At 41.3% G+C, this 24,231-nt stretch overlaps 1 protein-coding gene across 1 annotated transcript in view; it reads left to right on the top strand.

Moving 5' to 3' along the window:
• Positions 1-24,231, top strand: part of Rgs22 (regulator of G protein signaling 22) — a 112,410-nt gene that overhangs the window by 48,195 nt on the left and 39,984 nt on the right. Inside the window, exons 10-13 of the mRNA XM_029548194.1 lie at positions 1,550-1,680; positions 5,456-5,570; positions 7,185-7,310; positions 8,132-8,233. Of these exons, the coding sequence (XP_029404054.1) occupies positions 1,550-1,680; positions 5,456-5,570; positions 7,185-7,310; positions 8,132-8,233 (474 nt within the window). The remainder of the gene's footprint in view (positions 1-1,549; positions 1,681-5,455; positions 5,571-7,184; positions 7,311-8,131; positions 8,234-24,231) is intronic.

The following is a 24,231-nucleotide window of genomic DNA, read 5'->3' as shown; positions in this document are numbered from 1 at the left end:
ATAATCTGCCTGGGATATAAATTTAGCATGGCATTGCCTTAAGAGGGCTTGTCCAGGAAATCTAGGACAATTTCTTAAATGTCCAAAGACAGTCTTCTTAAAAGAACAGCATTTTTTCTTATGAGTTGTATATGCATAAACAATTGCAAATGTGATAATTTATAGTATCTGAGGGATGAACAATTTTTTAGCAATTTTAAGCTCTGAGATATATATTGACTATTAATATACAAATTAAAGCTTAATATTCAACATTTTAAAACACCATCTACAGCAAACAATTTGACTGTGCTGAAACAGGAGGAAACTCAAAAGAATAAACATGTGATCCAATTCACATATACTTTTTCCCATAGAAGGGCTGTTTTTAAATACAGTAAATGGGATACATGCACGCATGAATTTATAGAAGATACAAAAGCATGCATAAAAGCAATTTTTAACTTATCTTTTGGATAATGATTATCAGTTTTATTTAAAATGATGGTATGCAATAGGCCAAATATCAATAAGCACCACACACCTAGCCTTAACCTGAAGCTCTACCAGCTGAGAGCGGCTTGGCTCACTTCCTAAGTACAGTTCTCTTCCCCATCGATGATGGCCCTTCCCTATTGTTAGTGGGTTCCCTCTCCAGTACAGTTCTCTTCCCCATCGATGATGGCCCTTCCCTATTGTTAGTGGGTTCCCTCTCCAGTACAGTTCTCTTCCCCATCGATGATGGTCCTTCCCTATTGTTAGTGGGTTCCCTCTCCTGCCTGCTCTCTACTCTGTCTTCAAGGTCTTGCTTCTTGGAGCCTGACTGATGGTTCAGCTGCCCTTAGCACATGGTCCACCTTACACTTTTGTTGAAATGATATATTTTACTAATTTTTAATGTATGGGTATTCCCTGTGCATGTATGCCTGTGTGCTACGAACACACCTCATACCCATAGATGCCAAAAGAGGGCTTTGAATCTCCTGGGACTGGAATTACAGACAGTTGTGGGCCCAGATATGGGCACTGGGAATTGAACCTGGGCCCTCTGGAAGAACAGCCAGTTAAGCTACTGTTAAGCCATCTCTACAGCTCCTACCATTAAAATCTTTTAAGAATGGGAAAATGACTATAAACATAAAATGTCGATAAAAGGAAGACACAGTATAATTAGGTTACAGACCCTCGCTATGGGCTAAGTGGGCGTCTTTGTTTTAGTCCCTCACCTACCATTTCCTGATGCTCTCCCATGCAAGTTTTAAACCTGTCCTGTTCCAGTAGAAAGGACTGAGGACAAGTTCTCCCCGGAAAGAGTCTGCTTCTGTAGCGCTGCTAGGAAGGCCTAATAAGCGTTTGGCTCCTCTTACCACCTATATTGCTGTTGTATTTCACGCTCCATACGTCATAAAACCTGAGTGCATGATGGAAGCATTTCTACTTCATTGGGATAGTTAGCAGGAAGTGGGCTGACGGTTGAAATCTACAGGCCACAGCAAGCTGAGGTATACGTGCAGAATTCTATTCTCTTCTTTCACTTTGTTTATTTTCCTTTTCATTATCTTCTCTTTAGGGAGAAGAAATCGATTTATTTCAACCATCTAAATCTAAGAAATTATCAAAAATAAATGCAGGAACTCAACAAATTGGGAGAAGTGAGTCTCTGTACGCAGTTTCTTCTAAGGATGGCGGGCTTGAGAAAGGGTAGGTGCCAGTGCTGGGGGTCATTGGTTGTTTTTTGTTTTTTTTCTGAATTCTTAGGATTCAGTAACGTATATTAGAGGCTCAAGAGTGACCTGCCTGCTCTAAGTTAGAAGAACCCCAGAGCGTGGCACATGCAGAGAGGTGGTGCCTCTGTCTCGCCACAGGCAGACTGTCAGAGAAGCCTGCCTTCTCCCACTCTTCTTTGTTTTGATTTTCGGGTTTTTGGTTTTTTTTGTTTTGTTTGTTTTGTTTTGTTTTGTTTTGTTTTGTTTTTTTGAGACAGGGTTTCTCTGTGTAGCCCTGGCTGTCCTGGAACTCCCTCTGTAGACCAGGCTGGCCTCGAACTCAGAAATCCACCTGTCTCTGCCTCCCGAGTGCTGGGATTAAAGGCGTGCGCCACCACACCCAGCTTCTCCCACTCTTCTAAGCCAGTTCTCCAGTCAACCCTGAGAGCACTGGTGATGTCTGACAGTGTGTACTGTTTCGATTTTGTGTTTCTTTGCTTTATTGTATTTCCAGTGGGATTTTTTTTATCCTGAAGAATATCCTTTGATATTAACTTTGGACAATTATTTGTTTAGTAATTTATTACTTCATGTTTGTTCTTTTTTATTGAAGTGAAATTCATATAACAACAAAGATAGCAACTTACATAATATTAATTGTGTAGTCTGATATTCTGTATTTGCAAAGTCAACCAACCATCACCACTATAATTCCAGAATGTTTAAGCTAATTTTTATTTTATTTATTTACTTATTTAAGTATTTATTTATTTACTTATTTATTGAGTGTGCATGTGCATGCATGTACATGTGTGTGAATGCATGTATATGTTGGGTACATGCATGTGTATGTGTGTGAATGCATGTATATGTGTGTGAGCGTATGCATGTGCATGTGTGTCTGTGACATGGTATACATATGGGTATCAGAGGACAGCTTGGAGGCATCTGTTCTTTCCTTCCATCATGTGGGTCCCAGAGAACAAACTTGAGTCGTCAGGCCTGGTGACAAGGCCCTTACTTGCTGAGCCAACTTGCTGGCCTAATTCCTGAACATTTCATCATGCCAACAAGAAGCCCTGTGTCCCTTAGCAGCCAAACCGCTGTCCCTTCTCCCAGCCACTGGCAAGCCTGTCCTAACTCAGCGCTTTCCCTATGTGTTTCCTACAAATGGAGTTCCATCAGTCTGTGTCTGTGGTCTCTCAGGTGGGCTCCAGCCCTCACACTGCAAGGTCCTTTGTGCTGTTCCTTCCCATTGTCTGGTGCTTTCCTGCTCTCTTTCATCACTTTGAAGATACTGTCCTGCCCCAGCTCCCCTCGTCTCTACCAGGTTAGTCATTGTCCTTCTGAACAGACATCTCTTCTTCTCTTGCTACAGCAGACACTTTCCAGATGGCTTTTTTTTTCTTTTTCTGTATCTCGCACGTATGTGTGTATGAAGATAATTTCAGAAGTGTTAGGTTCTTCACGAAATCACACAAGTATCTGTTAGGAGTTGTAGCAATTTGTTAGCCTTCTAGTATACATGGGAGCATCATCTTGATGACACTCGCTCCAACATGATCTGTGCTGCCTTTGGTGTGCATTGCACATAGGCTTTAGAAATGGGATTTATCCTCATTGAAGTTGAACTCTTCATTGAGAGCCATTTTACATTAGATTTTGTCAATTCTGTGCTTGGGAACAGGAAAATAAGAGGGGAAGGGAGGAGTGGACAAAGCCTACCTGAAGAGTGCAGCGAATCCTCTAGTGTGGTTGTGAGGCACAGTGTGCACTTAATTAATAAAGGAACAGATGCGTGTAGAGCTTAAGGCCTTTTTGCCTGCTCAAAGTGCTCTGGGTTCCAGGTTCTCCACATTGTTGCCAACACAAATTTTAGGTGTTAAAAACATCAATGTTACCATAATAAAAACCTAATGCTACATTAAGGTATGCTCCTGATGTTTATGACCAAGACAATTGAGATAAGGGTTTGGAGTCCAGGGAAGCACATGAGGTACCAACATGGGTGGTCTTGAAACCTGAGAGTTATCACAGGAAAACTGGGTTACCAAGCTCTTAGTAGAGGTAGGATGGGTAAAAAAAGAAATGGAAGGGACAAAGGAGGGTCTTGGGTGGCCGTTGCTCACCCAGAGCAGCACTGTTGTGGAAGACCATGGTGGTCTCAGGTGGAGGCATTCCAAAGTGTATGAGTTAAGACTTAGGTTTTTTTTTTGTTTTTTGTTTTTTTTTGGCTGGAGAGACAAAGACTTAGTTTTAATGATTGACTAACAACAAATACTGACTTCATGAATCCAAGACCAGAGGGTAGTACCTGGAAAAATATTTTGAAGGTGAAAATGAACCAAGGAGAATAGATCACCTTTCCTTTATTTTTTTATTTTGAGAAAAATGAAATTTACATGTTATTGTCAGAAAGAAAACTGGGCCTGGTAGAGAGACCTGCAATCCCAGCTGTTTGAGAAGCTAAGCCAGGGGACCACAAGGTCGGGGTCAGTCTGGGCTATTCAGTGAGTTCATGTCACACCTGGCCTGCAGACTGAGACCTTGAGCAAAACCACAGGGCTGAAGAGATGACTCAGTGGGAAAGAGCATGTGGGCCTCTGGCTAGGGGACCCAGGTTTAGTTCTCTGCACCACATGGCAGCTCACAACCATCTATAGCTCCCGTTCAAGAGGATGTGGTACCTCCTTCCGACCAGTTCAGAAGAAGAGGGTGATTGTATTTCATTGTATACAAGTAGGAAATTCACAGAGTAAATGTAAAATAAAATAAATAGATGAGGAAGGGTTTTATTGTTGACTAATTCACCTTCTGAAAATTATCATATATATTTATGTTGTATCCAGAGTTGTCTGAGCACAATAAAAGCACTTTGTATAATTATTATTTAAAAAAAAAAAAAAAAAAAAAGAGCCGGGCGTGGTGGCGCACGCCTTTAATCCCAGCACTCGGGAGGCAGGGGCAGGAAGATTTCTGAGTTTGAGGACAGCCTGGTCTACAGAGTGAGTTCAGCCAGGGCTTCACAGAGAATCCCTGTCTTGGAAAAAAGAAAGAAAGAAAGAAAGAAAGAAAGAAAGAAAGAAAGAAAAGGAAAGAAAGAAAGAGAAAGAAAGAAAGAAAGAAGAAAGAAAGAGAAAAAAAAGAAGAAAAGAACTAGCATGGGGCAGACTGTGGTGTCCATCCCAGTACTCCAGAGGCAAAGTCGGGTGTATCTCTGAGAGAGAGAGAGAGAGAGAGAGAGAGAGAGAGGAGAGAGGAGGAGAGAGAAAGGGGAGAGAGAGGAGAGAAGAAAGGGAGGGGAAAAGAAAAGAAGAAAGGAAGGAAGAATAATTGTGTAAAGTCATTGGATGTGGAAGATAAAGTTAAATTTTTTTTTAGATATTTTCTTTTTTTAAGGGATATTCTGTCTGAATGGGAACATTGCATTTTGTTCTGTCCATTTTTAGTATACAGAAATAATTGATATCCTATGATCTAACTGAACTTAATTATTAGTGTTAGCAGGTTTTTTTCCTGTAAATCCTGTATAATATACCTGAGTGTAAAGATCATTTTAACATTTTTTTCCCCAATCCAGACAGCTTTCGTTTCCTTCTTCTCCATCCCCTGGCCAGACTCTGAGGAGAGGTGAAGGGAGCAGGGTTGTTGTCAGTTTCAGGGATGCACTCATGCTTTCAACACGACCTCCGAGTTCTCAGAGGCAGTGCAGATGGACAGTGGGCAGACAGACCCCTCAGCTGATGAGTTTATTCACCTCTATAACTTAGGTCAAGGAGGCTACCAGAGAGCACCACTGTGGTCCGCTTGACATCTTTTACTGACATCTCTGAGTGTCTGAAGCCCCAGCTGGAGAGAAAATACACCTACACAGAGGAGCTTAATGTGAGTATTTTAGGGCCGTGCTCTTCATGTAATCAACCAGTGCCTCTGATTTTAGAGATTCAGGGTTGTTTTTTGTATTTTTTTAAACATATGTATATTTTTTTCTCTACTAAGCAACACGTTTTGTTTTTTAGTCTCAAAGGAATTTTCCCACAAAATCTTCCCCCATGCTTGCTTTGGTAGCATTGCTCTGCCCAGCCTTCCCCGATCACGTATTGCTCTGATCACGTGTTCTACGCTGATGTTCTGGCCTAGCATTGCTGCCTCAGACACACAATAAGACCCCATTGGCACTCTTGTGCAGTTTTTAACACTTGATTAAAGTAACACTGGCTGTTATGTCTTGGAAATCTCACTTTAAAAAAAAATGAAGGTAGGGGTTTCCAGAGTTCAGCTCCTTTGACAACAAGCATCTAATGCAGGGCGTAATAAATGACAACTTAAGTGACAGCGCCTGAGAGTCTACTGTGAATAGATTCATCAGCAATTTCCACACCATCTGAACACTTAATTATATTTCTGCACCATTATCTTAAGTAAATAGTTCTCATTTTCTAGTAATTAGGATTTTTTTCCCCTACTTCAAGTGCTGTTAGATGTTAAATGAATTCTCATCTCAGAATTTGTTTAGCAGGCAGGCAGTGTGATAAAGGCAGTAAAAACCTTACTTAAACCTGTCCCCACCATCTTTCTTTGGGGGAGCATAAAGAAATCCAAGTTCTAAGAAACAAATACTGAGGTTACATGAGCAGCCCTCCTCTTCACATCCTAGAGCTGCTGTGTGCTGGAGACACAGTCAGCTCTCCCTGTGTCAAGGATGCTGCTGTGTGCTGGAGACGCAGCCAGCTCTCCCTGATTTAAGGATAGTATCAGGGCAGCTAGCATTGTTGGCAGAGAAGTCATAAACAGTAGAGGTTTATGAGAACTTCCAATGCTATTTCCACTCTGGAGGCCATGACCTGTGGGGGCAAGACTGTCCAAAGAGGGATGGACACACACACACACACACACACACACACACACACACAGTTAACAAGCAGCAACCAGAGGCCTTGGAGATGGTTCTTTTTATAACCTACTTGTAACTAGAATAGCAGCACCTCAAGGCCAAAATAACAGTAGATATGTAGGAGACAGGCCACCAACAGAGACTCGGAAGGTTCCCCAGCCTGAAATGGGAAAGAAATTGAGGTCAGAGATTTGTTCTAACATAAGGCTTGGAATCTGACTGGTTTGCAATAGAATGGCTTCTCCTGCCATAATTGGGCTTCATCAATGAATCTTACATGACAGTCAGATGCAAACACATTGCATTAATTGTATCTATACACTAAAGAATAAAATGACATCCCAGCAGAATTTACAAACCTTGCTTTGTACAATGCCATAAACAATTATGGGCCTGGAGAGATGGCTTAGCGGTTAAGAGAACTGATGGCTCTTCCAAAGGTCCTGAGTTCAATTCCCAGCAACCACATGGTGGCTCACAACAAAGACAGCTATATTTTACTCATATAAATATAATAAATGAACCTTTTAAAAAACAAAACAAACAAACAAAAAGTATTGTGTTACGTTTAAGCAGATAATGAACTTTTTTTTTTTTAAATCTAGGTTAAAACTGTATCAAATGTTGGAGCCTTGGGAGGATTTGACATGGAAAACTTGTTGCAATCTTTGTATGTAGAAAACAGAGCTGGATTCTTCTTTACTAAATTCTGTGAGAATTCAGGGAACAAGGTAGAAAATAATTATTTAAAATCTGGATTTATTATTTTATTTGATTTAAAAGTAAGTGGCATTGAAATATCTTTGTGTTCAAATAAATATATTTAATGTTCAAATTCCCATCTGATAAATTTAAATCTACACTTAGAAAACTTTTAACCATCTGCCCAAATTGTAATTCTTTGTGTAATTTTGTGCTTAAGTTGGAGCTGATTTGTGTAATTTCTTACTAAAATTACAAAGAAAAGTGAAGTACAGATAAATATTGACATACATTACTGATGATGACCAATCACATAATTTAATAAGCCATATTTAGTTTATTTTTGTTAATACTTGATTTTTAATAATTCTAACAACTTTATATTATAAATGGAGGTAAAATGATTTCCAGTAATGTTTTTTAAAATCACGATCAATGTTTATATGATCCAAATGAGCAGTGACTAATTGTGTCAGTAGTTAAAACTTAGTTCTGCTGTGATATGCAGATATGTTGATATATCAGAATGCCTTCAGATTTGCCACAAATGTGTACTCTTTACATTTCAACTAGAACCCTTGCAATTTTTGTATTCATTACTATTTTAAGCATTTACTACTTTAGTGATCAACTCCATGGGATGATTGCATGCAAAAATACAACCTTCCATTGACAACAGCATAAATAGTATCTTGTATGTTGCCAGTTTGTGATGACAGATTGAGACCAGCTTAAGTTGGAGCTGATTTGTGGTAGCAGCAAGGAAATGAGCTCTTGTGTAGAGTGGAGGTACAGCTCTGCGGGCCTCTCTAACCGGGTAGTGATCCCTGTCCTTCTCCTCCATCTGCAGCTGTGGAAGCACAGTGTGTACTTTTGGTTTGACCTACAGGCTTATCATCAGCTGTTCTACCAAGAAACACTTCAACCTTTCAAAGTATGCAAGCAAGCCCAAGTAAGTAGCAGATAACACTGCTCTGTGCAAAGCTGTAAGTGCACTGGAAAATGGAAATTGTGTTCAGCCCCAGACAAGAGGGAGCTGGGGTGGAAGGCATCTTATCATTGCCCCAGGAATCCTTTGTTTAAAAGTCAGCAGAGTGTACTGACTTATAATCTGATTTGTGAGTTTTCCATTTTAAATATTTTATCTGGTTTGTTTTCTTTTCTTTTCCTGTCAATGACTTGTTTTACCAATAAAGAATGCCCCCATCTCTTTCCCCACTTCTAACATACCTTTGGGGGTTCCTGTAGGGGTTGAAAAGAACCCTGGGAGTGAATGTGCAGTGAGCAGGAGCCCTAGTTCTGACCAGTGCTCCCTGAGCTTCCTGAAGATGTCTGCCTTCAGATGTGCCAGGCTGCTTGCTGGCAGGTTGCTGTGCAAGCGCAGGTCCTACATAGGTGCCTGGGCTTCCATGCTAACCTGCCATATGGGACAGACCCTCAGAGGGTGGAGGAGAAAGCATTTCAAGACCACCCTGAAGCAAAATAGGGAAGGAAGAAGAACAACAACAGCCTAGAGGAGGAGGACCAGAGGGTCCCCTGTGGCTAGGGACAGAGAGCAGGGCCTCTCTTCAGGAGGGGGGCAGGCAGCAGAGATGAGAACCGTTATGACCGCAGCTGACTTGGGGGTTTTATTCTTAGGTTCTTTATAGATCTTTTATGGAGAGAGGTCTCCAAGACTAGACAACTGTGAACTGCTTCTCTATCTGTTGATCACTTAGTGATTCTTATAACCCCAAATAACCCATCCCAGAGGATCCTACCCCCAGATGCTGCTCAGAGAATTAGTTTCATCACATTATTATTTTATAATCCTGCTCAGGACACCAGAGTGTACTGCTGCGTGTCTGGCTGCTCCCCCACTCTCCGCTCCAGCATGAGTAACTGCTTTATAACTCTGACAGCTTGGTACTTTGTGCCGTGAGAATAAGAACTCTGGCTCTTCCATAGCCCAGATGTCTCCATGCAATCATGAAGTGAATCTCTAGTTTTCTGAGACCACACAGTTGTGCTTGTTAACCCGTTACCTGTAACTCTCTGCTTACCCTCCTCCCCAACCTACTGTCCCTACCATCTGTCATTTTCATTATGTTTTCACTACTCAAAGAACACTCCTCCAAAAATCTTCAGCTGGTCAGTGAAGTGGGATTTTTTTGTGTGTTAATAATCAACCAGATTTCCATATACATATGAACGAGAGTTTATTGGACTTTGTAAGCTTTTTAGCAATGTTGTCATTCAGCTAAGTGCATGGCTCAGAAATTGGACATCTGGATAACTGTGGTTATTTAGAAATGGATTGTTCTATTTGAGGATTACCAAGTCCTGGAAGTTTTCTCCCAAGGTCTGATTCTGGGGAGTGAAGGCAAGTATGGGAGAAGCAGATCAGTGTAGAATGCTCTGCTTTAGGAATGAATGGTGAGAAACAGGAAGAGCGAATCCATGTGATTTTTAAAATGTATCTTACTCTAGTTCCTAGAATTACTTTACTTTTTTATTTTTGGTAGAAAGAACAAACTGTCACAACTAGTTTGAGTTGTACTACCCAAAGATTTTGATCCTCTAGGTAGAGAAATTGTCTATGATATCATGGCATTATCGATTTATTTCATAGTATAAAAATCACTCATTTAATGACAATATAAATATTGTATGGCTTTTTTCAAAAATTCACTTGTGATATAGAGCTTTGGAATAATAATGCCACCAAGGGAATCTATTCATCTGGCACTACATGATTACTGTACTATGGAGTTGGTTTTACATCATTTTTATGTGTCTGCCTTAGTCAAGAGACTAGGAGTTGATGCCAAAGGACCTACATGATTTCCTGTATACATAGTTTTATTCTCCCAAGTAATAGTATAGGGTAGTAAAGTAGGCAGAGGTGAGTTAACGATAAGGACTTAGCGTGACTCATGAGCCCAAGAGTTTGGTGTCTAGTGCATACCTTGAAGATTTCCCTACAGGGCTTCAAGAGAACATAGTGAACAGTCAGAAATCAACGGTGCTGTTGGCATTGTGTAGGTACAGTCCCTGCCTCTGGAACCACCCAGCACTGATAGGTTTGGAGACCAGCTTCTGCACCTTTCTTCACACTGGATGCTTGTTTTAGTGAGAGGACTAACAATGAGCTGTGTCTTAAATCTTTCTAAGAAACTTCATGTGGCAATAAAAGCTGCAAAATTACAAACATGTGTGTTAGATTCATATTAGATCTTTTTATAAATATACATGCATGTTTACTGGTCTCGAGGTGGTGGGACCTAGGAAAGGGGAGACAGTAGAGAAGGCAGTCCCCCGCAGTAGCCCAGTTTATTCAGAGCATCGGACGCTTTATACTCCGAGGGTTAAGAAGAGTCGCCTGAGTAAAGTGTGCAGTCACAAGGACACAACACACGTGGCGAAAACGTGGTTTCTTAAGGAGGCATATAAAACAAATAACAATATCCAGTCATAATGAAGTAAACTCATGCCTATCTGCTACACTGGGAGGGACACAAAAGCATAATCCAAGAACAATTCCATGTTTTTGAAGAAACTGAGATCACAAGACTCTTGTCTTGGTTTCTTGGAATTCTTTTCACAAGCACTCAGAAATCTCCTGACACAGCTTCGTTCATAAACTGTGTTCAGACATCTCCCTCTGTTTTATTTTTTACTAGCAGGAGATTCAGAGTGGTTTTGGTTTGAGATGTTGTGCATAAATCTAATTGTCATATGATGTGTGACTATCATGTAAGCAAGCAAATTATAAACATAACAAATAACATTAGAACAGTGAAAGCATTGTATGTATGCTCTATCACCAAGAACCAGGATTCAAACTATGACCTGTACTACTGGTTACATAATTCTTCTGATTGGAAAGATCTGGACAATAGCTTGAGAAGAGACCCATAGGGTTGGCAGTTCTAGTATCTTGCAAAACGTAAGCCCGTATTTGCCTTTTAGTAGGAATACAAATGCTATGGTATCCTATTAAATAACCATTCATCAAATTAATTCAAATCAAACGAATGAATGAATCTATTATGGTCCTAAGGTCCAGGCACAAACTCAGAGTCATTAGTAAAGATAACAGGAGCTAGATCCACCCAGCTACAGCTGAGGCAAAGGAGGGTAAGGAACATAAGAGCATGCATTTGCTCAGACACACTCAGTGCAGAAGCCCAGGCCCAAGCAGCTAGGACTGCCAGAAAAAACTCTCAGGTGACATGGGGCTCTGGGTGTGTTTAGAATAACTTCTTCCTTGGTGCACAGGGCCTTCAATTTGCTCCAGGCGGGCAGGCTTGACTTCTTGTGCCCCTTAGCTGGAGGTCTGCTTTCTTTCTGGGGACTTCCATGGTCTCCTTGCCCTTAGCCATTGTCCTTTATGAGCCAGGGCTGGAGGAGATGAAGAGGAACTCATAATATTTCAGAGCGTCCATCTGCAATGGCAGATGCATACCTCTTCCCAACTTCTTGGAGTTTTCTCACAAGCTCAGAATCCTTAATTAGCTTCATTCTTGACTGTTCTGACAAAATACGTGCTCCAAAATACGTATGATTCAGGAAAATAAGCAGAGCTGGGAAAATCTGGCTCATTGGCAAGCACTATAATAAATAAAATAAAAGTTAAATTTGAAAAAAAGGGAAAGAAGGCAGTAAAAACCAAGCACAGACTTCATTTGCCTGAAAATGTCCATTTTATTCTGGACTTAGCTCAGTGTAGACTTGATGGTTTTGTTGTTTGTACTTAGCACACACTAAGTGTATAACAGACTTGGTGACATCAGCACAGGGTATACAGTGTGTTTAACCATGTCCACTCCTATTTCCACCTTGTTCCTATCCATTGCCATGGGCCCCTCCTCCTTCCCGTCTGCAGACTGCGCCCTCTGGCACTATGGAGCCTAGGTGTTGGGTTCTGCCTCTGTTCTTGCACTGCTCTGTTCTTGTCGTCTTACTGGCCCTGACAGTCCAGCCTTGGCGTTGGAGTCCGATGTCTTGCCACAGTGTGCCTATGGCTGTGATTTGCCTGGACTTTGCTTGCTCCTCAGATCTCAGGAATTGGGCTTTGGCCTCTCTTCTGTCCTCAGCTGACACTTCTCTAGTGTTATCAGGAGTGCATTTTGTCATGTCTTGGGTTTCCTGTCTGAAACATGCTGTGCTTTGCAATAGATCTTGTTTTCATTTTACTCTTCAGCACACCCATTGAGTTAAATTATGTCTTTTGTTCATAAACCTTTTGTGTTTGTTTTGTTTTGTTTGTTTTTTGAGACAAGATCTCACTGTAAAGTCTTTGCTAGCCTGGAACTTACTGTGTAGAGCAGGCTAGCTCAGATCTCTTAGAGATCCGACCACTTCTGCCTGGGATTAAAGGCATGTGCCACCATGCCCAGCTATGTTTATTAGTCTTAAACGTTACATTTGTGTTTTAGATTTCTTACTGGTATTTTCTTTCATTCCATACACTTTAAAATTTCTTTATATTTTAAATAATTTAAGGCACGTGTTATTAGTCTTTAGCTGTATTAATTACTCCTGCATGACAGTAGTACCACAGACTCCATGTCTCAGAACAACACACACTTGTACTAGTTTCTGTAGGTCAGGATTCTGGGTGTAGCAGTACTGGGTTCTCTGTAACTGAAATTGCAGTTTTCCCTAGAAAACCAGCCTGTGGGAGGGTCTGCTCTAATGTTCAGGTGCTCGTTAGTAATGTTTGGTTCCTGGCAAACTACTGTGCTGAGAACCTCAGATTTGCTGGCTGTGAACCAGAGGCCATGGTCAGTGCTGTACTGTGTGCCCTCTGCACAGGTTACATGCAATACACAGCTCTCTTGTCAGTCAGCCAGGAAGAATGTCTTAGCAAGGTGGCCATTACCTTTTTACATAACTTAATGTGTACTTGTATTCATACACACCACGTACACATACACACCATACTGCTGTATACTAACAGAAGAAAGATGCACATTATGTCCAGACATGGGGGAGAAATTAGGCACATAAGCCAGGCATGGTGGTGCACATTTTTAATCCCAGCATGATAGGCAGAGATAGGGGGATCTCTGTGAGTTTGAAGCCAGAATAGTCCACATAGGAAGTTGTGGGACAGCTAGGGATACATCATGAGACCCTTTCTCAAAAAATGAAATGAGGGGGAGGAGAGAGGAGACAGACAGGAGAGTGAGAGGAGGGGAGCAGAGGGGAGCAGAGGGGAGGAAGCGTGACTATCAGGAGCCACTGTGTTTATGGGGCCACCCTAGAGTCTGGTTGCCACAGTGTTCAATAATTCTATGATTTTTAGTTCTTGGAAGAACTAATTTTTAGTTCTGCTGACATAGTGGATTCTTTCCATGTGTGTTTAATAATTTTGAATTATGAGCCCTTTAGTGATTCTCTTTATGTCATTCTTCTGCTGGGCACATTCTAAATGCTAATTTCTTATCTTGGAGTGATGTGGAAGTAGACAAAGTGTGAATTGGAAAACCAGACTCACACAACAGAAAATTCTCAGGAAAGGTAACTAATTTTCCTCTTTTAAAGTAAGGTGATGACAGGCAAGCTTGTGTTTTGTTTCCTGGGCTCAGTAGGTATAAAGAATCTTGTCTACGTCCTTCTTACTGTGTACACAAACAGAAACCGTGTGACTTGTGCTTCTTACTGTGCACACAAACAGAATCCATGTGACTTGTCCTTCTTACTGTGCACACAAACAGAAACCGTGTGACTTGTCCTTCTGGGCCCTTCTTTCTGGTTTGTTGGCAGCCTAGGTGACTTGAAAAACCTCCTTTCTACAATTTCTAGAAATACTGGGTGAAAATGCAACCTTCTAAATACGTGGCCAGAATAGTGAGGGAGAAAGTCTCCCAGGCAGAGTAAAGTGCATACACGAAAGCCTGGACAGTCAGCTTGAGGGGACTACAGATAGCGAGAGCCACAGGGCGGGGGGTGGGGGCTGAGGGGACAAAGCTGCAGATGTCATGCCAAGATTCTACCCACAGTTCTGAATGGCTGTACACAAAGTGAAGGACAGAGTGCAGAATGGGTCATTTGCATAAATTAATGTGGATTTTAATATTAAATTCAAATATATATTTTCCTGTTTTACATTCATCTTATTTATAACCCATAGTAATCATATGAGATATTTTTATTTTCATGATTTATTATTCTCTCTCTCTCTCTCTCTCTCTCTCTCTCTCTCTCTCTCCCTCTCTCTCTCTCTGTGTGTGTGTGTGTGTGTGTGTGTGTGTGTATACATGTGTGTACAAAGGCATACAAATGGCACAGCATGAGGAAGGAGGTCAAAGGACAACTTCCAGGAGTTAGAGGCAAAATGATATATTACTTTAATTATACTCTTTTTTTAAAAAGTGTTTTACACTGTGGTCCTCTGACTTTAAGAACAGGAGCAGTGTTCTTGGAGATGCTTGCTCTGGAAGCAAGAGCTACCTGGTAAACCAGTTAAGTTATGTAGGAAACAAAATAGATGCCACAGCATAATAGATATGAGCTATGTTCTTTCTTAGCTGGTAGGTAACAGTTGGTGATATTTAAAATCCTTTAATAATTTTAAAAATAGGCCAGCCCCACAACACCCAGAGGTAGCTTCACTCCAGGTGCTCTAACACGCCCAGGATCATAGGATCAGAGGTGAGGAGGACACAACATCTGCCCCAACACCGGCAGTAACTGGGACGGGCAGGACCCAGGCACACAGGAACTCCACCAGACCAGTGGCACGGATTCCTTCCAGTCTGTCTGGACCAATGCCTGGAGCAGACCTTGGGTGCAAACTCTGCAGCCAGTCCCACAACACCCAGAGGCAGCTCCATCCTCAGGCGGTCTAACAGGCCCAGGATCATAGAATCACAGGATCCCAGGACCTTGTTCACATCAGGATCTCAGGGTCCCAGGAGCTCTGACATACCCAGGATCTCAGGATCACAGAATCGCAGAGACAGCTTGATTCGGAGGAGTTCTGACACAACCAGGATCACAGGAAGGACAGGCTCCAGTTAGACATAGCCAGGGCAGGTAGCACTAGAGATAATCAGATGGCAGGAGGCAAGCGTAAACAACAGAAACCAAGGTTACTCGGCATCATCAGAACCCAATTCTCCCCCGTAGCAAGTCCTGGATACCCCAACACACCAGAAAAGCAAGATTCAGATCTAAAATCACTTCTCATGATGATGCTGATAGAAGACTTTAAGAAGGACATAAATAACTCCCTTAAAGAATTACAGGAGAACATAGGTAAACAGGTAGAAGCCCTTAAAGAGGAAACACAAAATCCCTTAAAGAATTACAGGAAAACACAACCAAACAGGCAAAGGAAAGGGGAAAAAAACCATCCGAGATCTAAAAATGGAAGTAGAAACAATAAAGAAATCACAAAGGGAGACAACCCTGGAGTTAGAAAACCTAGGAAAGAGATCAGGAGTCATAGATGCAAGCATCACCAACAGAATACAAGAGACAGAAGAGAGTATCTCAGGTGCAGATGATACCATAGAAAACATTCAAAACTATAGAAAAAAATACTATAAAAATACTATAAATACTATAGAAAACAGTCAAAGAAAAATGCAAAAAGCAAAAATCTCCTAACCCAAAACATTCAGGAAATCCAGTACACAATGAGAAGACCAAACCTAAGAATAATAGGTATAGAAAAGAGCAAAGATTTCCAACTTAAAGGGCCAGTAAGGGCTGGTGAGATGGCTCAGTGGGTAAGAGCACCCGACTGCTCTTCCGAAGGTCCAGAGTTCAAATCCCAGCAACCACATGGTGACTCATAACCATCNATAACAAGATCTGACACCCTCTTCTGGAGTGTCTGAAGACAGCTACAGTGTACTTACATATAATAAATAAATAAAATCTTTAAAAAAAAAAAAAAAAGGGCCAGTAAATATCGTCGTCAAAATTATAGAAGAAAACTTCCCTAACCTAAAGAAAGAAATGCCCATGAAAATACAAGAAGCCTAAAGAACTCCAAAGAGATTGGACCGGAAAAGAAATTCCTCCTGTCATATAACCAAAACACCAAATGCACTAAACAAAGAAAGAATTTTAAAAGCAGTAAGGGAAAAGGTCAAGTAACATATAAAGGCAGGCCTATCAGAATTACACCAGACTTCTCACCAGAGACTCTAAAAGCCTGGGCAGATGTCATACAGACCCTAAGGGAACAAATATGCCAGCCCAGGTTACTATGCCCAACAAAAATCTCAATTACCATAGACTGAGAAAACAAAATATTCCACGACAAAACCAAATTTACACAATATCTTTCACCAAATCCAGCCCTACAAAGGGTAGTAGATGGAAAACACCAACACAAGGAGTGTATTTACACCCTAGAAGAAGCAAGAAAGTAATCTTTCAACAAACCCACACAAACATAATTCCACCTCTAACAACAAAAATAACAGGAAATAACAATCACTTTTCCTTAATATCTCTTAATATGAAAATTATTATTACCAACATATCCTGATCAATTGAAATTCAAAAATATGAGGAATTAGAATGTTGTCGGCTGTCATCCAGTGGTCTCTCTAATTTACTAATTTGAGGAATAGGTCCAATACTGTACAATCCATATACACTTTGTGCTTGCTTGTATGTGAATGTATCTTGCTGTGTGCCACATAATGGTCTTGAAATTATGCTTCTCCTATCTCAGCCTCTCTGAGATTGTAGGATTGTTTACTTGATGTTTTAACACTATACTATGGTTTTCAGAACAGTTTACTTATTTCAAAATTATTTACACAGCCAAAAGAAATGTACACAATTAATTTAGAAGGTGGCTTGTAAGAGAACAGCAAAGAGTGAGATTGAATGCTTTGCTTGATATTTATAATTATTGTATCAACTCTGAAGAAGATGACCATATAAGTTACTCTTATTCTGAGATGAATGCTTTTCAAAATCATCACAGCCAAGGAACTAGAATCTTCCCCTCACCTAACGTCTGTGCCACCCTCCAAGCTGAACCATCGTTCATTGAAACAGTTGATGAGTGGCTTCATGCATAGACCATCTCAATACTCACACCATTTCTTAAACAAATGTAACCTGTTCCCTGTGGGCTGAGAATGACGACAATCACTCAAGTCAAATAGCTTTAGCCATAGCAGGAAATCTGCATCCAAAAATCGTGCCTATAATTCATTCCTTGGCGCAGCAGAACTGTCAACTCTTAGCTTAGCTACTATGGAGGTAAAATCCTTTGGTGATGTGAGGGACATTCAAGTACAGCCTTATTACAATGAACTCCAATGTCCAAAAATTGTTCTTATTTTGGTTTTGTACCACAGAAAGAGCCAAGATTTTAGACTCTACTAAAAACAAAACAAATCAAACAAACAAACAAAAGACTTTATCTATTTATGTTCATTAAAAAAACTAATAGTGATGTATTATTTTAAAACATCATATAGTTAATATATTTGGAGTTATTTAAATATTGAGAAAATGTATATATTTTCAGTAGACAAGCATCTACATAAGATTGTTCAATTGATTGCTTTATATCAAACAACTTTTATAATACTCATTTTTATTGTTATAATATTTTATAAATTTTAAAGAATATGATAAAAATGAAAGGTATGGCAAGTTTTGAAGGGGGTCTGTGGGAGTTTGGGGTACAAAAGGGAAAGAAGAATTTGATGTAAGTCTATTTACTCAAAGTATGTTTTTAAATGTTAACAAATTCAGATAAATTGAAATTATGTATCTTTTCTCATCATAATGCAATAAAACTTAAGTGAAAAAATAAATCTTTTAAAATATATTAGAAATGAGAGACCTATTTCATTTTCTGTAATCTTTGAGCCAAAAGCATCTCTCCTTTTAGTTTTCTTTAACACAAAATAAATCTTTCTTTGATGGCATCCCCTTACATACAAAAATGGTTCTGTACCACTTTGCTCATATCAACAGCTTCAGACTAAATCTGAGGTCTTTTCAGTCTTCCAGCCATAGTGAGGCTCCATCTTGACAGCGGGAAGTCCATTCCCGGCAGTTCCCTCCACTCATTGACTTGACCACACTCCCTGTGTAAGAGACCTGCTTCTGTCTTGCATCCCTACAATGGTGTCCCTTAGGAGGCCCAGTAAGTTCAGTCCCATGATTCTGGGGTTCAGAACACTGTCATCAACTTTGAGGGGAGATCAAGGTTGATGTTGGTTCTCCTTCTCCCTTTCTACCTTATTTTTGGAGGCAGGGCCTCTCACTGAGCTTGAAGACCCCAGCTTAGCTCTCAGAAGCTGACTGGCTGGCTACCCCAGTGCTAGAATTATAGATGTGTGCTGTCACAGAGGGCATTGGGATCTAAAGTCAGTCTTGAAAGCCCCTGTGACAAGTGTTTTACCACCGACCCATCTTCCCAGGTGTATTGTGTTTCCAACAGCACAGAAGCTGAGCTGGCAAAAGTCAAAAGGCCTACATTCATCCATCAGTGAATTTAATTTAGGAAGCCTTAGTTGTAATATGGTGCGGGATCTGCTCATATACCAGTGCAGAAATTGTTTACTGCCTTCCTTACCTCAACTCCAGTGTCCGATATGCGACAGTGTGGATTGCTCAGTATAGCTGTCCTGGGAAATGAATTCTCCCAGAGTTGATGTATTTGTCCCCCTAGCTGCTGTTGCTGCTCTTGCTCTACAGGTGATGAAGACAAACTGAATAGCAATTAGACCAGCAATTAAAAGCATGATCCTTAGCCTAGAGACTTTCACTGAGATGCCTAACAGCGCACACAGCTGTGGACCCCAGACCTCTTCCTATCACAGTTTGAGAGCATTCTCTGCCTTTTCCATTTTTGAAGAAGCCATAGAAAGGTTAGAGAAGAGAAAGTCCAGGCAGACCTTTTCCGGTAAAGTTTGTGTTGCCCTGGCATCATTTCCCAGTGACATATGAGCTTACTTTAGCTTTACCCAAACCTTGGGTGTTACCATAAACTCATTTGGAGAAAAAAGCGAAGGTGACATAAGAGGAGCAGTGTGGAGGAGTCTTCCTCCCCCCATCCATCATCGTAACTGTTTAACTCCTCATTGACCTACACACTTCAGGGTGGTCCTGACATTTTCACGAAAGTGCTATGAGCTAAGAGCTTCTCTAGGCAGTTGTGTGTTTCCAGGTGCACTAATAGAACTCATCGCTTCCTAATTGGGCAGCCACATTACCAAGCTGTGTTTCCTCAAAGATGAATGGACATGGGTGGGGGGTGATGTTGGATGTGAGGGATTGTGGGAACTCATGGGCCTCCTTATAGCTTTATGGTAAATTTCAGTGTCTTGGTAGTTAGGTTTCTTGAGTGCTTGAATTACTCTTCGATTTTGTTGCCTTGTTCGTTTTTGTTATAGAGAGATGGTATCCCCAGTAGCACTGTGAATCACTGAGCAGTCAGCAGGCTTGTTTTACATCCATTTCTGCTGCTTTGCTGGTGCAGTGGATTCAGGGTGACCATGCACAGTGATGGGCTCTCTGTCACCGGCACTGTTCAGTCACCACTGGGGTTTGTCCCGGCGGCCGGCTGCAGCCTGAAGATTCTGCACACATTATGGACAGAAAACAATGAGCCTCAGAGAAATCCCCTTGACCTCTTTATCCAGGGAAAGCTGAACCCCATTAGCCCCTTATCCAGGAAAAGGCTGTACCTAGCTTTGTCTGAATCATGGTTATCATTACATATGCCAGCTGTGTAATACTTACTCTTAGGCTCAATGGCAATAAATTCATATGCTGGTCTAATTCTTTTTTTTTAAAACAATTTTTTATTAGATATTTTCTTCATTTACATTTCAAATGCTATCTTGAAAATCCCCTATACTCTCCCCCGACCCTACTCCCCAACCCACCCACTCCTGCTTCCTGGCCCTGGCATTCCCCTGTACTGGGGCATATAATCTTTGCAAGATCAAGGGCCTCTCCTCCCAATGATGGCTGACCAGGCCATCTTCTGCTACATATGCAGCTAGAGACATGAGCTCAGGGGGTACTGGTTAGTTCATATTGCTGTTCCTCCTATAGGGTTACAGACCCCTTCAGCTCCTTGGGTACTTTCTCTAGCTCCTCCATTGGGGGCCCTGTATTCCATCCAATAGCTGACTGTGAGCATCTACTTCTGTATTTGCCATGCACTGACATAGCCTCACAAGAGACAGCTATATCAGGGTCATGTCAGCAAAATCTTGCTGGCATATGCAATAGGGTCTGGGTTTGGTGGATGATTATGGTATGGATCCCCAGTTGGGGCAGTCTCTGGATGGTCCTTCCTTCTGTCTCAGCTCCAAACTTTGTCTCTGTAACTCCATCCATGGGTATTTTGTTCCCCATTCTAAGGAGGGACGAATTATCCACACTTTGGTCTTCCTTCTTCTTGANTTTCATGTGTTTTGCAAATTGTATCTTGGGTATTCTAAGTTTCTGGGCTAATATCCACTTATCAATGAGTGCACATCTAGTGACTTCTTTTGTGATTGGGTTACCTCACTAAGGATGATATCCTCCAGATCTATCCGTTTGCCTAAGAATTTCATAAATTCATTGTTTTTAATAGCTGAGTAATACTCCATTGTGGAAATGTACCACAGTTTCTGTATCCATTCCTCTATTGTGGGACATCTGGGTTCTTTCCAGCTTCTGGCTATTATAAATAAGTCTGTTATGAACATAGTGGAGCTTGTGTTCTTATTACCAGTTGGAACATCTTCTGGGTATATGTCCAGGGGAGATATTGCTGGATCCTCAAGTAGTACTATGTCTAATTTTCTGAGGAACTGCCAGACTGATTTCCAGAGAGCTTGTACAAGCTTGCAATCCCACCAGCAATGGAAGAGTGTTCCTCTTTCCCCACATCCTCGCCAGCATCTGCTGTCACCTGAATTTTTGATTTTAGCCACTCTGACTGGTGTGAGGTGGAATCTCAGGGTTGTTTGATTTGCATTTCCCTGATGATTAAGGAGCTGGTCTAATTCTTAACAGACCTGAGAGGGAGGTATTTTTGTTACCCCCTCCCACCCCAATCCTGTAGATTAGAAAACACTTTCCCATGGGCATTCCCTAGCAGTTCTTGGCATTAGAATTGAGTGTTACAATTCCAGACCTGAACTGTGAGCTGCCGTTTTATTACTAATTTCCTCTGCACATGTGTCTATTACCTTGCTTAATCTTTCACTTTAATATTTTGAAATATCCTTGTGAGCATTACAGGTTAAATGTCACCCTTGACATTTCCTCTTCAGACTTGTGAGTCTGTGTGGATAATCCTTGTGTTCAGTTGTATATTCAGGACTGGAAGTGGCTTGTGTTAATGAATGAGATGACCCACTGGCAATGCTTGTATTCTCAGTAACATGCTATATGTGTAGTCACAGTTACAATATTTTTCTACAATGGTCACTGACAGTTCTTCTGTTTGGGTGTGAAGCAGCTTATTGACCCCTTAGACATCCATCTTACCAATCACCCCCAGCCTGGCTTTCCAGACTCGATGATGTTTATATTCCAAGTCTGATTTTAGTATGTTTCTCAGGAACAATCATGAAATCTACTCCCCTCTTCTTACCTCACTCAAATAATGGAAGTGTCATAGAAGCAGACCTTGACTGTGTCCCCAGGTCACCATCCTGAGATAACTGATCCTTATGCAGCCTGACATATTTACTGGAGAGAATATTTGTAGGACTAAAGAGTTAACTTGTGCTCTTCAGTGGCAGGTGACCTGCTGCCTGCATGGAGTGACAGTGACAGTGCTGATGGTGCCTTTTGTTGCAACACCAGCTGGCCCGATGACTGTCGTTCTCATCGTAGCCACTTGGAGGCCAGCTTTACTAAGATGTGGCTGCATCCTAGAGAGAGAAGTCTTGTTGATTTTTAAACCAAAAGAGTGACTAGAACCTTGTTCCTGTTGAATTGTTGTTCGCTGATTTCTTTATTTATTTTCAGAGGTTAAATATTTCCTTTAAATAAATAATGCTTTTGTTAAAGTTTTTTTTTTTTAATAAAAAATTAGATTATAAAATCCTTCGGCAATTTAGATTGCTTTTGAATATTTGATAGGTTTTTTTTTTATTTTTTAACTCCACGGTATACTTGACTAATTGGTTTTGCTCAAAATGTCTTAAGCAATGGTGAAGTCAGTCTTGAAACTCCCAATTCATTTTTTCCCTTGAGTTTATGGTTTATTTCTGGCTATCTTAGCACGTTCTGATTTCTTCCTCTGATTTCTCATTTTTTCAAAATGGATTCAAGCAAGTGTTCCTCTGTTACTGGATTAGCATTTTCTGGAGGTTTTTTTTTTTTGTTTGTTTGTTTTCCCCCAGAGTTCTCGTTAGTCAGGGCTGAGCTGTACCCAGGAACCTGCAGCATGATTGTCTTCACATTGTCTGTCTTTTGGCAATCCCACTTCATGCTGATCTCAGCCGCAGTTTGCCTCTCAGGATCGGGGCATTGCAACCCCTAGATCCCAGTCATCAGGATTCCTAAGTGAATAGTGAAAAGGCTCTTCACACTTGAGTCCATCTGTGCAAAGCTTCCTCTGTAATTCATCATCTGGCACAGCTTCTCAGTAAAGTTTTTGAGCTCCTACTGGGATGTGAGAAGTCATTAAAACCATCATTTTTTCCTCCTTTTGCAGAATAAAAAGGTTGGGTTTTTTGGTGTTTTCTTTTTCTGCCTCATATGAACTCAGGTCACAAGGTTCTGTGCCTGCTAGAGCTGTGAGTGGTTGTAAAAACACACTTCTTTTTGCCAAATTTTGTGATCTCTGAAAGTGCCCGGTATTGGGGTATTCATATCTGTGTTATAAATACTCCAAACTCTCCCTTTGCCTTTAGCTTTGGGGGACAATTTGATCCCTGTGTTCCATATAAGTTCCAAGAGCAGAGAGTTCCTGAGCGCAGCTGAGAGGTTCCTGTGTCCTCTGCCACTGGCCCTCACGCTCAGCAGTTGTTGGGCTGCCACCACTGAGCACATAGCTGCTTGCTGTACTGGGGGTGAGCTGTGAAGAGTTGGCTCCGAGGTAGGACAGGCTCCGAGTTAAGACCCAACAATCTGAGTTTTATTTCCCGTCATGCTTTGCTGCTTCCTCTTTATACTTCCTCAGGAGGACAAATGGACAAGGTCTCTCCTGCTTCATTCTTACCTCTTCTGACTCATCTACCAGACTGAAGTTATAGTCAACGTTTGAAGTCTAGTTCTGCCCTCATCTGGATACTGTTCAGAATGAGAAGAGACAAATGTAAAGAAGCACTTATTAGCTCTTCCCTGGATGGCTTTACTCTGATCAAAGTACTAAGAGGAACTGTATTATTTTCAAAACTGGGGATAAATTAAACAGTCTGTAAGGAAAGTGTTGTAAATTGGCATGTGATGGTGGGATGTGGTGTATTCTAGCTGTGTGGCTTTACCCCCCAGAAAGTGTTAGAACTAGGTGATATCATCTACTGCTCACCCCCAGTCCAGGTTTCTGCCTTTTAGCAGTTCTGGTACAAAAAGAGAATTATCTTGCTTGTGGTGTGATTGACACCTGACAGTCCTGGCAGGAGGGTAGCCTGCACTCATGTCTGAGTGTAAAGCCTCAGCATAGGTGATTTCCAGCTCCTGAGAGGACTGGGCATGTGTGCACAGCAGCACACCGCCATACCCTGGTCCCACCAGATAGTACTACACGGGCAAATGGCATCACAGCCGTGAGCGGTGGTGAGGGTTATTGGGAGCACTGAGTTTTAAGTGTTCACTATCTTTGATTTTAATATAATTTCTATAATTAAAAAGGTTATGTGACACAGCTTCTGGGAAAGAGCCCATTTCTGGTTCCAGTCACCCAGCATCTTTCCCGCCCGAGGAGGGGTGTCCGCCCGGGAGGAGTCTCAAGGCCTGAGCTGGCAGGAGAGCCATCTTTGCTCCGGTTCGCTTAAGCTCCAGTCTGTGCTAGCAAGA

Source organism: Mus pahari, chromosome 17, assembly GCF_900095145.1.
Source record: "Mus pahari chromosome 17, PAHARI_EIJ_v1.1, whole genome shotgun sequence".
Classification (NCBI taxonomy): domain Eukaryota; kingdom Metazoa; phylum Chordata; class Mammalia; order Rodentia; family Muridae; genus Mus; species Mus pahari.
This window is presented reverse-complemented; position numbering and strand designations above follow the sequence as displayed.